This window comes from Cydia amplana, chromosome 2, assembly GCF_948474715.1.
Source record: "Cydia amplana chromosome 2, ilCydAmpl1.1, whole genome shotgun sequence".
In the NCBI taxonomy this organism is placed as follows: domain Eukaryota; kingdom Metazoa; phylum Arthropoda; class Insecta; order Lepidoptera; family Tortricidae; genus Cydia; species Cydia amplana.
This window is the reverse complement of record NC_086070.1, coordinates 10,348,906-10,365,530: the sequence shown is the minus strand read 5'-3', so window position 1 is coordinate 10,365,530 and position 16,625 is coordinate 10,348,906. Positions and strand designations below refer to the sequence as shown.

The window sequence follows — 16,625 nt, the reverse complement described above, 5'->3', positions numbered from 1 at the left end:
CAACCTGAAACAGAGACTTTCGTTTCGCTCGGTCAATTAGTGATGATAATGATAGCTACATATTGTATTCTGTGAAAAGGATATGAAAAATCTGTTCACTTTGTGATTCTGCTTCTTGAATTCTTAGTCCAGTCAATATAATTTTCTACCGTGTCGTCTTGTAGCTATTGTTCAAGGACATGACTTATTGACCATTGATCGACACTAAAAATATAGGACCACAACAAAAACCACGGAAATCTCCTAATCCAGATTAATGTAAATTAAGAGGCTATTAGAACTAGAAGCTCCATCCATCAATGCCCAAGGGATCTGTTAACGGGTTTTCCGAACTCCAATGAGTTTCCAAAATAGGTAAAACTTTTGGGTCTCACCCATTAATTTTGAAAGCACTTGTTACTAAAACTGCCACATTTCAAGCTATATAAATACTAAGCTTGCTGGCAGTTAATAATTTACATTTCTAGTTTGTTTGACAGATAAATTAGTTCAAATATGAGATACGATATCTAGAATTGCGGCTTGGTTGATGATAAAATCGGATCTTAATAGATATGGCAGGTGTATTTGCTATCTAGAGTATAGGTAATAAAATTTACAGTGAATTATAGACTTAGTACACCCAGTAAAAGTTGCGGTAATAAGAGTTTTTCATCCGATGTTTATCCTTATGCTTATCACCTAATCTCTCTTTCAATATTTAATTACAGTGGCGAGGCGGCAATAGAACTCGATTGCCATCAGGTTGCCTCTTATACCCAACCATCCTGAATGGTTTAAGAAATAATTTGGAGCCTGCATGACATTTCAGTACTTACACATACTTTACCAGTTTTACGGACCTGTTTTTTACCCTGTTTTTGAGCCTGGGGCACTGGAGGCTTGGGTCACTTTTTTTTAGTATATGACATTTATTTCAGTTTACCTGTTTTTTACTTTATTTTTCTGGTTTGTGTTTAATGTCAGACACTGCAATCGATTTCAATATACCTAATTGACATTTCAAGAGTAACAACGCAATGTTTTGTCGTCTGAATTCATGGTTAATTCGACAAAATACATTCTAGCTTGAATAGGTATATACTTAAGTAGCATTTATAAATTTACAGGCGAAATTTAGACTTACCTCGGTGAAAAGAAGTCTGAACTATAAGAATGTACACCCGACCACTGCTGACAATAGGCTGGCAGTCAAATTTAAAAGAAAATTCTAAAGATGGCCAGCGTTTTCTTTACTAAAACTTCAAACTTAAGGAACTTGTTAACTGGTATCTGGTAGGTGTGCTAAAATGTAGCTTATTTACCTACTTGTATAAAAACTATTTTATTAGGTATGTACAGTTAGTCGACGTCAAAGATATGTTTACATTTTTCGTCTTATTACAAAGCGCGTCTATCTCTCAAATCGTGTCTAAGTAGTACCACCTGTCCTGTAACTTAACAAGGAGAAACTTTATTAGTCTAGTAATAAATTCGAGACAAAACAAAATTAAGGATAACAAAATGTCCGGGGAAAATTACGTGATTATAGTCGTATTAGTCATGGTTTATTTGGTTTTATAAATCACCAAAAAACAGGCGTCTATCGCGTGACCGCCCCGTCACGTTACCTACCAACGCCGATGTCATAATTCTGTGTCGATTTCATTCACCCGTGACTAATGCTTACAAACTTAGAACTTTACTTCACGTTTTATTAAGGCTTAGTTTTAATTTTAATGTTTAGTTAATTTATTCTGTTATTACCTATGTAGGTACCTATTATAGTAATAAATTTCTCAAAACTTAGAATACTTAATTGCTTTAAAATTATTGTCTAGATTCTTTTAATTAATATAAGTACACATTTTTGGATTTGGCACGAACGTTGAATAATTATAAACAAAAAGATATCGTATAAAATTGTGTATTTTATGCGATATCTTTTTGTTTACTGTATCGATTGTTGTTTCTTCTAGTTTTAATGTAATAATTATGTACAGTTGATTTTTAAAGTACCTGTTCAATAATTTCATTAAGTTTTATTTGGCTGTGTGCTATACTCGGTAAGTAAAATTAAATAATCAAAATAGATTTAATGACTAACTAAGCCATCACCTTCCACTAAAGTCAACGCGCAATTACGATACGACTCACCTTAGTTAAGTGGTAAAGATGTATGTATAAGTATATTGGTAACACAACCACAAGTTTATTATAGCAAGATTGATCGCTTTTTCCCCAAAATATTCGATCGCGTGAACATTTTTCATAAAAATAACATCTTCCAGACACGATAAAATACTAGAAATCCGTCGATAGCCAACAATCCTTTGGGGAGCGCACCTGAAGTGCAGAACTGGAAATTGGAAACCGTAACTCAACAAGTATTAGGGGAAGGAAAACTCCGTAGCCGCCATCTGTAGGCCTTATCTAAGGCTATAAATACACGGAGCCCCGGAACGAAGTAGCAGGAATTATGGCCGAAGGTACGTACAGTATAATGGATAATTCATGCACCCTCCCTCGCCTCTAATTTTAAAGTATATTTCTTTTGTATGTAATTATTTTAACCAAAGTTGTAAAATGTTTGTGAATAAAAATTATGCTTTCGTATTTTAAATTACTTAATTTTGAAAATTGTACCTTCTTATTTTATGTTGTACAGCGCCATACATCTGAACACACACTCTAGCACCTTGACAACAGAGGCGTGTTCAAATATTTATGAGCAGCTTGGCCGCTCGGATATATCTAATGGTGACTGTACACTACACCTTTTTTTAGATTTGTTAATGTTTATCTTGTTTCTATTTAGAATCCCGAGCTTTTTCGATCCTAATACAAGAAAAAAGTGTCCCAAGATTTTATTTTCATTCTGTTAGGTACCACTTTGCATATAGACGGAATGGAAGTAACGAGAAATATATGGAAATACTAGGGCACTTTTTATCTCCTATTAGAATCGAAAGAGCTCGTGATTCTGAGTAGTAGAAACACCATCAAAATTAACAAATCTAAAATAAAATTATAGTGTACTACCTAAACTTTATGCAAAATGGCTCTGGGTCCCGTTTCTCAAAAGCTTGTAACTTGTAATACAAGTGGAAGTCCCTTCCTAACAGAAGCTGTCAAAAAGTGACATCCGCTTGTATTATTACAAGTTACAAGCTTTTGAGAAACGGGCCCCTGGTATACTAAACAGAATACAAATATATTATACCGCACTTTTATTTTAAGTTACTTGCCCAAACCTTCGGGACTTCGTGTTAAAGCCGGCTTGCCGTTTTAATAGTTCAAGTAACATTTAGACCACGTACAGTCCAAACTCTACGTTCAAGTTTACAGTAATATAATTATACCTGTAACAACTAAGTTTGCAGACAACCACACCGCAACACCATTCTAATAAATGGATTACCTACCTAATTTTTCACTTCTACCCCCCAGAGACTGCGGCAAATAAAACAAAAACAATGCGACGTTCATTTGTTTCTTGTCACTGCACGCACGAGGATCGCAAAAGCGAGTTTACGATAAGTTTATAAATTGTAATTGTAATATAAACAGTTGGTACTGCATTAAACAAATATGGATTCATTCTACTTTCATAAAAGAGGTGTTAAAATATAGCCTGATATCTGTCAAGTTAGTTAGTCGGAAATTATAATATAATATAATTATAATAACCGAAAATTTGTAGGCACCTACAGGTTAACGCTTTCATTACAAATAACCAGACTTGTTTGCCACGATATGATGGTTGGTTGTTGATTGTGTGAACGTTTATGACGACATTTGAAATAATCTCATCTTGACCAAACAAAAATACACACAAGAAACAAAAACACAGCGACATTCATTTGTTCCTTGTCACCACACACAAGAACTTTCACAATAATGACGTTTCTTACATCTCTCGCAATTTTTCTCCGCTGTCTCCGCCACTTGACTCCGACAGAGGGCTCTCTCAAAACCGCCCTAGGGGAGTGTTGATTAATAAAGGAAATAAAAAAAAACTCTGAAAACGCGGTATGATTGAAAGGAGTCACGTTCTACGTAGGGCTCCGAAATGAATTCTGATTTTCGGTGATAGGAAACATGCATTAGCCGCGTTGTTGACTTTCCGAGTGCATGTTCTAGTGTAGATGTCAAATTATTCGTTTTCCTTTAATCCAAGTGCTGTTTTTGATTTATTTTTCATGGGAAATTGTTCGAAATATCTTCGAGGTACGTAATAACTTCACATTACATTTTCTGTAAACTTATATTGATTTTAGAGATTATTTTGTATACATAACACACATAATTATATTGTGGTATGCGCATAGCACTCTAAATATATATTGAAACATACTAATATCACTTGTACTAAGTGGATAGCAGACGACCGCTTCGCCATACAAACATAGTCGTTATTTTCCTGTCTAGATATTGACATAAAAAATATTATTACATTACTTGACTTATATTCACCAAAGCATACCGGCATACCCCTTCGTTTGACTATGTTAAATTTTTTTAATAGGTATATTAAAATTTAAAGCGAATAATTTAATCCATCCAAAATAAGTGCTCCTAAGTCAGATAACAATTTTAATAAAATGAAATAATCAAACTAAAGACATACATCAATTCGTGTCAAAATATTTCATTTAATGTTATTATCCAGAGAGAAAAATGGGGACTACGTTTGTATGAAAAGGCGTTTTCGCGCGATCTTCCAAGTTCGTCCTAATAATGAATGGTATCTGATATTTACGGCCATATTCGAACTTTAAGATACGTCAAATACTAGAGACTGAAACGAACGCGTCACTTTTGACACTGACATATCCAATCCATATCGTTTCAATCTTTAGTATTTGACGTATTAGCCGTTCGCAAACATACATACCAATTATGAAGATTCACAGTATTGAGCTTTAAATAATTTCAAAATCAATATTACGCTGTTTACTATAATTTGTCGCAATTGTCAATAATATGACAACTTATATAATAATATGTGGATTAGTACTCTTAACAGTTCTAACCGTCTTAACCTCTTGGCCTTAATTCTTACTGATAAGAGGCGTCATCCAACACCTGGTGTGAAATGCAATCAAGTTTAATTATTACGGGTATTAATAACAAGGGTGCACTTGGGGTTGAACGCGTCGCCATGGTAACACCCCTTCGGACGCAGCCTGCGAATGTAGCCTGCATTAATATGTGTTTAGTTATTTACGAGAAAAGCTGATTAGGGGTGTAATTGTTACGAAGCTTTCGGATGCACAGCCAACGTATCCGTGAATACTGTTGGATCAATGGAACTGTCATACTAATATTGAAAATTTTGGTGAAATTAAAAAGTATCAAACTTTGTTTACGCAAAGACCCAAGAAGATAGACCGTATTCTACTGCAACTTGGATGATTTTGCATGGTAATTAGTTCCCCTACGGCTAAAATGCAGGTAAGATGCAGGTCATCTTCTTTATTTCAAAGGTTGTCAATTCCATGAAAGAATACGTATTGTCTTTCATCAAAATTTAAGTTTTTAAAAAGAAAATCGGAATGTGTTTTGTAGAAAATGGTAAAATAAAACTAGATTTATAATGTACTGTTTTAATAATACGAGCTGGTTCGACGTAACTAACTTGGTACAAGATCAAATGAATATGCATATAAAATTGCAAAGATATAAATAGCTTCTATCTTTATTACAAAATGTTTTGAAATTGCCGTCTAAAATGAATGATCCTCTAAATTTGCTATTATTTGCATTGGTAATAATATTACATTACACACAATAAATAAGATAATGTTAAAATTGTATAAGAATATCAAACATTTTAAAATATGTACAAAACAAAAAAGTCCAAAATTATACTATATCACAGTCACTAGAGAGATGAAAAACTATACCTACGTTACGTCACATGGCAGTCTATTTTGAAAACACGTTCACATTTAAGCTACATCTGTTAAACCAGTCAAAATTAATACATAACAGAAATAACTATCGATAGTTCTCCTTCCGACAATTTTGGAACTTTATTTAAATCTTTAAAAATTTCAAGCTTATTTTATTTTTAAATGTGCAATAATCAGTTACAACTCCTGTTTTTTTTTAAACCGATTGCTAAGTTTGTTGCTAATAGAGACGTGGTTTCTTCAATCAAATCATGCATTCCACTCCTTAATTTCAGCCCATATATGCAGATATTTCATACAAATTATGTATTATGTACATTTCCCTATAAATTAGTATTGCTTGAGTTACGTTTCTAGTGATATTTTGTTAACAGTATAATAAATACTTAACCAAAATTAGCTTCGATACGTATGTCCTGAACAACCTGATGCCCCTGAGTGATTGGTAAACGCGTGCATTTCTCGATAAGGAGACTCTCTGTAAACAAGGATAATACGATCAGAACATTTAATTTTGGGTGTCAAGTGAGTTGAAATCAAAATTTAGTGCTATTGTTAAATGATCATGTATATTACCTTTCATATGGCGGTGGAGGAAGGATATCACAAAGATTCATCCTACAATTTTGATCGTTTCTAGCTTCTGTAGTGTATCTCGGACCTTCGCCATTGCTCCGAAAACTGTTCTCTTTACCCAGCCAATGCCATTGAGGATAATCATATTCTACTTCTGCCATAGCCCATTCTTTATTTTCATCGTGATGACTGGAGGATCTAGAATGATGTGTCTTACATGACGGGCAGTCATCTATGGACATATCTTGCATTTCATCAACATCGTTTCCACATTTAGTCATCTCGCTGTAGTCCTTTGTCAAAGTCGAACTACTACTTCGACAACATGTGGAGCACTCTTCGTTGGAAAATTGATTGCTTTCTGCAAATGACCTAACCATACTGTTATCATAGGATCCCGGACTTACTGCACATTTCATACATGAATCTTCTGTGTCGGTGTGAACCTATGTAACATATAAAATATTTATTTTACATATGAATTTAAAATTTAAATTAATTTTAGACTTAATCCATTGCCATTATTGTACTTACAGGGTAGTTTAGTTCTGTATAAATAGCACTAGATGCATACGGTTCTGGTGGAACTCTTCTTTGTTCTTCGTGAGGCATCATGCCAATATTATTTTGCTGTTGTGGGAGAGTATATTCAGCTTCCATTGTCATAGTACCAGTCGATCTTCCACCTAAAGATATAATTTCAATATAAGAAGCATGCCATCCACGGAGCATGTATATAGACAGTAAGTACCTACTTTAAGAATCAGTAAAATATGTAAGGGTTCTTACCATGAAGTAAACTTTGATGACAGTTTAAAATCTCTATTCTTGGTTCATTTGAGCCTTCAAATAGTGGTCTTTCTCGAAGCCATACAGCTTCTTTACCTAACAGACACTGTTGAGCGTTAGTTATGGCGCTTCCTGGAAGTAGAGCTAATTTCAGGTATTTAATGAAATTCCGCCTCTAACGTAACTTTACGTAACGTTTGTTGTTATTATTTACTCACCAGTAGAGTTTTGACTTTTCCTTTGCTTCGAATGACGACTCCTAATATAAACAACAGTCCCGGCAGAAGCCAGGATTAGCACTAATAAAGTTAAACACAGCGCCAGCAGCCAAGTTTCTTGGAACATCGACAATATTGCTTTGTCTCTCGCCGGTTCCGTTCTGAAACAATAGACAAGTAGGTAACAAGTCGTTACCAACGATGTAAGTGATGAATCAAAAATGTGTTTAACATTTAATGTTTTGTTTGTAGCTACTAGTAATGAGCTTCATATTAATGAGCGACGGTGTTATCTCACGGTATATGAAAGTCCTTTTATGATAGAAATAACCTTAATGTTACCTACTCGCTTGCAATTAGTATCAAATCGAATATTACTCATAGAGCAAAATGTATGTGCCTATCGAATTTGCACTGGTGGGGAGTAAATACTTACTGGACGTATTGTCTTTGGATATGCGTTGGTAACATATGTAGATGCGCGGGCGCGCTGAAAGGCCCGTGGCCGCGGCGCGTGACCGCAGCGGCACGTGCGCTGTACCGACCGCCCGCGCGCAGGGAGCTGGCGGCAGCCGCGCGCGTGCGCGCGCCCAGTGACATCTGACCCACTACGCGACCTCCGGCACTACCTCCAACGCGCACCTCAATCTAAAAATAGTGAATATAGATAGATAGATAGATTCATTTATTGGTACTGATCATACACTGTCAACATGGGTTCATATTTACAATGGGATTCAAGTGCATTACAATTAATGATTTCATGTAGGTATATAAAACTTCAATTAAATATCAATTCAAAAAATAATACAATAGCAAATTAAGTCCGTACATACAATAAAATTAACAATAAATTTAAATTAAAAACATTAATAATTAATTAAAAACAATAAATTAATAATGATGTCAGTGTCAGTTATGTATTTTTATAGGTATTTTCATTCTTCAAAGAACTCGTTTACTGTGTAGTAAGCCTTCATTAGACAATAAATTTTTAGCTTATTTATAAATTGACGTTCGGTGTCAACGTCTTTAATTGCCTCAGGAATCTTATTGTAAACTTTAGCACCCACATTATCTTGAGAGATTTGCCGGTTTTCTGTAGCCAGCCCAGGTTTCCTCCTTGCGGAGTAGCTTCTATGGGGAATTCATCTGGGTTCCTTCTCACGTACTTACCCACCTCAAGAATATAGAGTGAGAGCACTGTCAAGACTCTGAGGTGAGTGAAGAGCTGTCTGGCTGTCTCATCCGGAGGAACTCCGCATATTAGGCGGATCACTTTCTTTTGCAGCAGAAACGGCCCGGCCTGTCTCTGTCAGCTGCTAAGCCCCATAAGTCTATGCCTCTGGTGAGCTGCGTGTGGAAGTAGGCATAGTATGCCGTCATTAGGTTTCGCTGTGTTAGCGTCCGCTTTAGACGAGATATAGCATAGTAGGCGTAGTTCAGTTTCATGCATAAGGCGTCTATGTGTTCTCCCCATTGTAAACCTTTATATGTAAAATATACTTACATAATTAACACCCTTCACTACATATCTATAAGTGTACCTATACAAGTAGACAGTAAAGATATACGTATACATGTACAGTCGAATAAAAACTTTTAAGAACGTAAAGACTTTACAAGACAAGCAATGTAAGAAACTACTTACTAGGTATCCCGACAGTTCACCATTCCAAGTATGCGGTGGAGGTGGATCCCAGCGAATCCAAGCAGACGTAGCATTAATCACTCCCGCAGTAACGCTCTGCGGCGGCGCTGTTGGCACTGGAAATACGCGGAACTTTACCACTTAGCGGAGAAAACTTAATGACATTACGACGACCATATTCACAACTTGAAAACAAGAACTATGAATGAACTGTCTTACCGTCTTCATCGGTGAAGCCACTTTTCAAATTTGAAGGTTTGCCCAGCAACAGTTTGTAGAATGGCATTATGAACACGTCATATTGAGAGTAAGGCATTAATCCAGTTAAAACATGGCTAGATGATCCGCTGTTATGGACTGTTGTCATTGAAAAATTTCCGTATTTCGATCGTATAACATTATTTATAGTTATGTTTGATGTTGGATTTTGAAAGTCCATAAAATGTGGCTTATTTAAAGATGTTCCGTTGAACCAGATTTTAACTCCTTCTAAATATTCGTTGTAATCAGTCATAACCTAAAATAGAACCGATTGACACATCTATAAATAAAATGATTCTTCAAACTTCAAGAATAGGTAATAAATAGTTAATTATGTGACGTAGAACTTACTTCCCAAACAATTTTCAATGTATTCGGGGATATTCCTTCAACTCGTCTCAAAGTAAGAACATCTTGTTGTAAGTACCGACGTGCTTGAACTAACTCGTACTGCGTCATCGGTGGATGGTTTTGTGGTTTACTCAATTCTGTATACGGAGTCGAAGAATCTATCTCAGTGTTAAATGAGTTCGCTTCTCTTCTTAACACCTAGAAATGCAAAAGGATATGAAAATACTTATGTATTTTAAAAACACACATACAATAGTAAGAGAGAGCACCCACCTGCAAAGTGGCAGTATGTAAGGAACTCCCTGCTTCACTGACGGCTACGCAAGTTAGTCTACCGGCATGTCGAATCAACACTTTATCTAAATACAACGTGCCAGAACCATGTCTAGCTTTTGGGAACACCAACTCCTGCGAACACATGATCGTAACGTCTTATAAATCTTATAATATACTATTTAAAGTACAACTAGTGAAGCAATTATGCTTCGATAATTTTTATTATTTAATTTTTACCTGAGATCCTTCCATTGTCCAAAAAATTAAGGGTTTTGGGGTACCTTCAGCCTCACATGAAAAAGAAACCTCTTCTCCTTCCCACGCAGTTTGATCGGAAGGCACTCGAGTGAAATGAGGTAGGGCTAAAACAACATGGTTACTAGACTTTTTCCTGGGATTAATGTGGTTATTAAATAAATGTATAGCTACACAAAAACTAAATTACTTCAACTGCCTGTCTCTAAATATGTCAAGTTGAACATCTATCATGTGCCAGCCATATCTGACCGCAGCTATTAATTTTTACCGTTGAGTGTAGTGTGCTCTCAAGTGATTAAATTTATGTGTGAGTGATAGCAGTTCTGTGGTTGAATTCATCTCTTTAGTTGAACCAAAGTCCTGTGATTGGGAAAGTAATTATTTAAAATAATCCTTACAATGCACAGTAAGTATGGCACTAGCGCTGCTGAACCCAGCCTGGCTCTCCGCTCGGCATGTATAGGTGCCTCCGTCTGACGACACGACCCTGTCTATCCTCAACGATCCTCGGCGTACTATAGCATATGGCGATAATGATCCGCTGTCTCGCGACCAAGTCACTGACACGTCGGATTCTGGCGATGCCTACAAAAAAGTCATATTATTATGAAAACAAACAATAGTGATAAACACAAGAAGATACTTCTTAGTACTTCTGCATCTTGACAGTGGGCCTGATTCGGATTTTGTAATAGATATCTATTAGACATCGCCAAGATACGATAACGATATGTTTAAGATCTAACCTGTCAAATTTGACATTTCCGCGATTCTGGAGATACTTTAGAACGATTTCCACAAGATATTACTTAGAGATCTAATTCACATCTAATTGATATCTAACACGATCTATCGTAAAAGTGACATTGGTTGCCCGAATTGCGCTGCAAAAGAGAACTAGTTGAAATCTAAACTATAACGTATCTAGAATGGATCTAGTACGTGTCGTCTCTTGTGAATATCTTGAAGTTCAAATACGGCAGAGTAGCTTTTATACCAGCTTATCAAATCAGTAACCAAACACCGATAACAATAGATGGAGTCATAAAAGAAGCATTGCAGGATGCGATACCTGAATATGCTATTACGATTCAAAACAGTGACAATGTATTACACCTATGTGACTTACTTGACAATGGAATTCAATGTTCTGGCCTATTAGCGCCGTTATGTTATTGGGTTTCACTAGAAAATGTGGCCTGCGTAATACGAGTAACGTCGCGGGCCGGGATTGGCGCTCGCCCGCCACGTTCGACGCGACACACCGGTACACGCCACTATCTGATGGAAGACTTTCCAGGATCTTAAGATTACTCCCGTCTAGTAATGATATTCTGAAAAAAAAAACATAATGAAAACTCTTTAACTAAGTACCGACAGATGAATCTGAAACGTTGCCATCCTTACAAATTGTCCATTCATTTATTTACTTAGTACCAAAAATAGAAATAATATGAACGGTTTTTATTATACATACTTTTTTGTTCATAACGTCGGAATATTACTTTCCTCAACATTCAAAAGACGAAATTATTGGCAGTCTTCAATTGTTTGTTTGAAATGTTGTTCTCGGAACGGCAACAACCATTCTTGGCTAATCCGTGATTTATAAATGTCGTATAAAACAGGTCATTTACGTTTGTTTACAAACGCTTTTTATGGATTAATGCAATTTACGGAAAAGGTTTCACAAGCGGAGATTTTCTATGTAAAACGAAAGGCACTCAGTTGAATTTCAAGTCTCCAAATTTGGATTTACTCAAAGCTTCATACTTACTCAAAGTTTATGTAAATAAATAGTTGTTAATAAAAATATGTAGTTTGTTTATTGTTTGCCTACTTGAATAAAGTAATAGTTTAATTGAATATGGAATAAAATAGTTCCCTGGAAAACTTAATTTACAGTTAGACTGCATACAAAATTTAATTACCAATCAATAATACCATAACGTTTTGAAATTGTAATTCTCAACCGAACCTAATCAAAATAATAACATTTTTAAAAACATTTTTCATAATAAGTATTATATTAATACATAATAAAAAAGATAATGATACCTTCAGCAACTACAGTACCTATGTTTGTGTATAGGCAATAAAGACACAGTATGGTTTCTTAACTACCTACCTGCCATTAACATCTACATCGACCACGTGGCCATCTTTGGTCCAGTGGATCGACGGTTCCGGCGCTCCCCTGGGCGCCAGGCACTCCAGCAGCGCCGGCTCGCCTCCCGCCACCTTCACGTCTCGGGGTTCTGTTCTGAAGTCATCGCGTAGGACTGCAACCAAATTTACTAGATAATTACGAAATAAGGTGAGTAGGGTGTGTAGTTTTCATTTCGAAAAAAGGCTCTAATACCGGTTACTTATATTGAGGGTTTTCCTAAATGAGCCAAGAAATTTCGGAAAAACCGACATCTTCTCTGTATTGAATTGAGTTAAAGAGATTTCCCAATACATACTCACTTTTGCACCTAAAAATGGACATCACAGGAACAGAAGAAAGGTTCATTGCGATTATTTTCTTATGTTGCTGTGTATGATTCACCGCACTTATATTTGTTTTGTAAAATTACTTACCAGCTATTGTAAGTGTAGCGTTCTTGCTGACCGCCTCCCCGGCGGAGTTCCGTGCCACACACCAGTACACGCCCTCGTCGTTTTCCTTCTTGCCCCGCATAACCCTAAACGCAAACAAACACGTCATCGTGGGGCGTTTCATTACTGACTAGTTCTTAGCTTGTATTGATTTACATTGGACTTTAAACTTGTTTGGAGTGGTTAATAACGCGAATATGAAGGATTACTTCTAATAATACGAAACGTTGACTAATATTTATGTCAAGTAAACGGGGGTTATTTTTGAAATAACGGGTTAACACATTCACAGCCACCGACGCACATGTGCGTCGACCGTCATACAAGTTTGTTCCTAGGCTACGCCCCCTGGCAGTGCATGCGTTAAGAATGTTATGAGTTATTATTTATTTACTTACTCTGAAAATAATTTGAACATGTCAGTATTTTCTGAAATAACGAGCAACTTTTATACAAATTTAAAAATAAGAGCTCATAAAAAAATTCATGACCAAACTGAAAATACAGCATTGAAAATACTTTAAACAATAGCGAAACATAATACCAAACCACAATAAGCCAATAACGTGATTCTTATAAGTTTTTCCAAAAAACTAATTGTCTCCTTTAACCAACCTAAGAAACAGTAGTCCATCTTCAAGCAATACTCTGTGAGGGTGGTCCGTGGGCGCGAGTGGCACCCCATCCTTGTACCACTGGATGGTCGGTTTAGGCTTGCCCTCGGCCACGCACCGCAACGTCGCGGGCTCACTGCGGCCCACGATCGTGTCCGCCGGGTGCTCTTTGATCCGCGGGGCTCGGCTTTGGCCTACGGAAAAGGAGGGTTAGTCCCTATGCTCTAGAGCAATTACTTAATAGGATTGTAAGTTGAAAATAATTGCTATGGTTTTGACAATAGGCTGGCGATACAAAAATTTTCAATAGGCAAATTAAGTTTTTTCAAAGCTTACTCACTGTAGGTACTCTTTACTTGTATTGCCTGCATATTTTTAAAGAATTATTTAATGTAAAATTTCAAGTCACAATGTACTACATATACATTTACTAGATAGCATCCATTTTAACAAAATTGTTTATTTTAGTCTATCTTTAAAATTCTTGTAATATCATCATATACTAATTATTCAGTAAATAGTTTATTTCTAACTTCGTATCCATTTTTAATTAACCTTTTTGGTATACACAACATAATTAAGGAACTTGGAACTTAATAATTCTCATCTCGGATATCTTGGACGGTCGTGATTTTTCCCTGGACTCTTACCTGCCTACCTAACTATACCCTGCCGGCCTAGCCAAGCTGACAATCGCTATCGCTTCGACAACGAAACGCTTCGTGTCTCTCTATCACTCTTCCATATTAGTGCGACAGTGACAGTTGCGTTTCGATCGCTACGGAGCGTAAGCGATTGCAACGTTGGCTACGCAGCCTAGACTCTTATTAATTAGATCACCAATATACCTACTTATTCACCCACGTGCATAGTTGACATTTGATTCTATGCTAAACATATAGGTAATACTGATAGCACTATTTTATACAAAACAATAATATTATATCAACGGCGGGTCGCCGGGACGGCAAGAAAGAAATACAACAAAATTGTACACTTAATCATATGCCTTATCATTATCATAATGAAGATAAACATCAAATAATTTATTTACCTACCTAACATAATAAAGTTTCAGACTCCATCAGTGTTAATGCTGCCGATTGCATCGCTATTGAGAATGTCAAAAATCCCGTAATGGGCATAGATTTTAACAAGGTTCTTGACACGATCCTTTATAATAAAAATATATGGTAATACGTGTAGAAAATTATTGTTGCATATTTTTTACTCAGTAAAAAAACCTAGTCTATCAAGCCGAGGAGATTACCTACTTAAAATATGTTTAAACCTATTGATTTTTTATCCCAACGTGGAGACGCCCTATTCGAATCGAAAAATCGAAATATAAAATCTCAATTTGTTACTAACTTCATAATTCATAACTTCATTGCGCTAAATGCACATTAATGCGAGTTTAGTTCTAATAAGATCAACAAAATAACGGTTCATTCCATCATATTAGTATAAATAGCTATAAATAGATGCTTCAATTAACCTATTTTATATCATAGACATGCTTGATACAGTAGCAACTAATAATTAATTAGCTAAAATATCATCACCGGAGGTCGAATGTTTTCTGAGAGTATTTTACTAAAATTGAATTGAGTTAAATAGTCAGTATTGCGTTTTATATATACTAATTATTTTTGACTCGTTCGATAGGTACAAACAAAACAAGCTATCTAAACACAAACAGTATTTTTTAAGGTATAAATGCAATTTTTTACTTACCATTTGTAACACCAGGAAAGACGAGCAAAATATACAAAAGTACGATCCCGAAGTGGTTGCATGTTCGTTTATCTGCCTTAATTGCACCCGCGACCATACTGATTACCGTCACCTCGCACTTCGTATTGACACTTCTTAAACATAGTTATTTACAGTTTCATAGTCCATTGTCACTACAAAAGAACTCGTTAGAACTTTATTTATTTAAAGAGTCTCAAATCATTTCATAGTTTTGTGATGTCGCGATGTGTTTAGGCCGACAAGCGACACAACCTCCCCGCGCGCTGTGCCGGAGGTTACTGCCCCCCACTCTTGTTGTCATTTCGCGCCGACTCCGTAGCTTACCCGTGAGCTTTTCCGCGATTGTTAAGCTACGATTTCCCGAAAAAGCTACGACGACGCGAGTCCGCGTTCGAAGTAGACCGGCGACAGCGTAATTACTTTAATTTAGCGATCAATGTGTCACTCAACTTCAGACTTTGGATTAAAACTTGTCTGGTGGCTTAATTACTGTTTTTTGTTAACGTTGTAATTTACACATGGTATTAAATACATAATTAATGCCGTGTGGACGTTAAGAATTTTTGTGTTAGTATATCGTGGTAATAATACTTTTAATGGTTCCATTCCTCAAAAGGAATAAACGGAAATTTTATAAGATCACTTGTGTATCTGTCTGTATGTCTGTTTGACATTTGATCTATGTGTCTGTCCGTCTACCGAATTTTGAAACTAATTAGCTGAGAAAGACGGCACATTTTATTTACAATTTGAAGGTGCATAGGTACATAATTTGGAAGTTAAAAAAGGAAAATAGGCTTAATTTTTCCTTTAATTTATACCAAAAAACTTTTTTGCGCAAATGTACAACAATATCCAAATGGCGGATTCAATGCCAAATGACATTTCCTACAAGTCATCCCACTCGACCAGAGGGCCAAACAGAGATACATACAATTAGTGCAGATATTGAACGTAGTAGGTACCTATTTATCTTAGCGGAAATTCATAGGTAACCCAAGACCATGGAGAATTTCCATACTAATCACTTATTCCACAACCGTTCAGCAAACGGAGTAAGCCTACGCACACATTTAACTATCTCAACCCAACCGCAAGCTCCAGATTAATATCGTAGAACAATTCAGTCCACGTGTCTGGTGGTACGTGTCAATTGACAGCGTATAGACATGCAAGTCACGTGCCTAGTTACCTAACAAGCACTGAAATATTTACACAGGCTAGATGAAGCTGGGGGTGCGCCGTGACACAAAGGAGACGTGCACCGTACAATGCTCTACTTTCACGATCAACGAAATTGTGGCCTGGAAAGTTTGCGACACAATTTTTTGATGAGGACGTTGGCTGGGGACGGATTAACACAGACTTCACTTCA

At 36.2% G+C, this 16,625-nt stretch overlaps 1 protein-coding gene across 2 annotated transcripts; it reads right to left on the bottom strand.

The window, feature by feature from the left end:
* Positions 1-6,083: 6,083 nt before the first annotated feature.
* On the bottom strand, positions 6,084-15,648 carry LOC134657899 (roundabout homolog 1-like). 2 transcript variants are annotated; one of them, XM_063513488.1, is made up of 17 exons: positions 15,230-15,648; positions 13,494-13,686; positions 12,861-12,964; positions 12,406-12,559; positions 11,407-11,611; positions 10,676-10,862; positions 10,257-10,381; positions 10,017-10,151; positions 9,744-9,941; positions 9,351-9,648; positions 9,132-9,247; positions 7,917-8,128; positions 7,481-7,641; positions 7,263-7,394; positions 7,008-7,159; positions 6,474-6,919; positions 6,084-6,375 (listed from the first exon to the last, which is right to left on the bottom strand). In XM_063513488.1, exons 1-17 carry the CDS (start codon positions 15,324-15,326, stop codon positions 6,294-6,296), a joined length of 2,997 nt encoding a protein of 998 aa, XP_063369558.1. In that variant the 5' UTR covers positions 15,327-15,648; the 3' UTR covers positions 6,084-6,293. The 2 variants fall into 2 exon arrangements, with proteins under 2 accessions (XP_063369558.1, XP_063369550.1); XM_063513480.1 differs by having other exon boundaries at positions 6,085-6,375; positions 7,263-7,406; positions 15,230-15,645.
* Positions 15,649-16,625: the final 977 nt, after the last annotated feature.

Bases quoted from the DNA above. Each gene is read 5' to 3' on its own strand.
- LOC134657899 (XM_063513480.1), bottom strand. From the start codon at position 15,326: ATGGTCGCGGGTGCAATTAAGGCAGATAAACGAACATGCAACCACTTC. The intron at 10,863-11,406 runs GTAAGTCACATA...ACTTTTTTGTAG, and splicing joins ACATTGAATTCCATTGTCAA to GCATCGCCAGAATCCGACGT. The intron at 7,407-7,480 runs GTGAGTAAATAA...ACCTGAAATTAG, and splicing joins GAAAAGTCAAAACTCTACTG to CTCTACTTCCAGGAAGCGCC.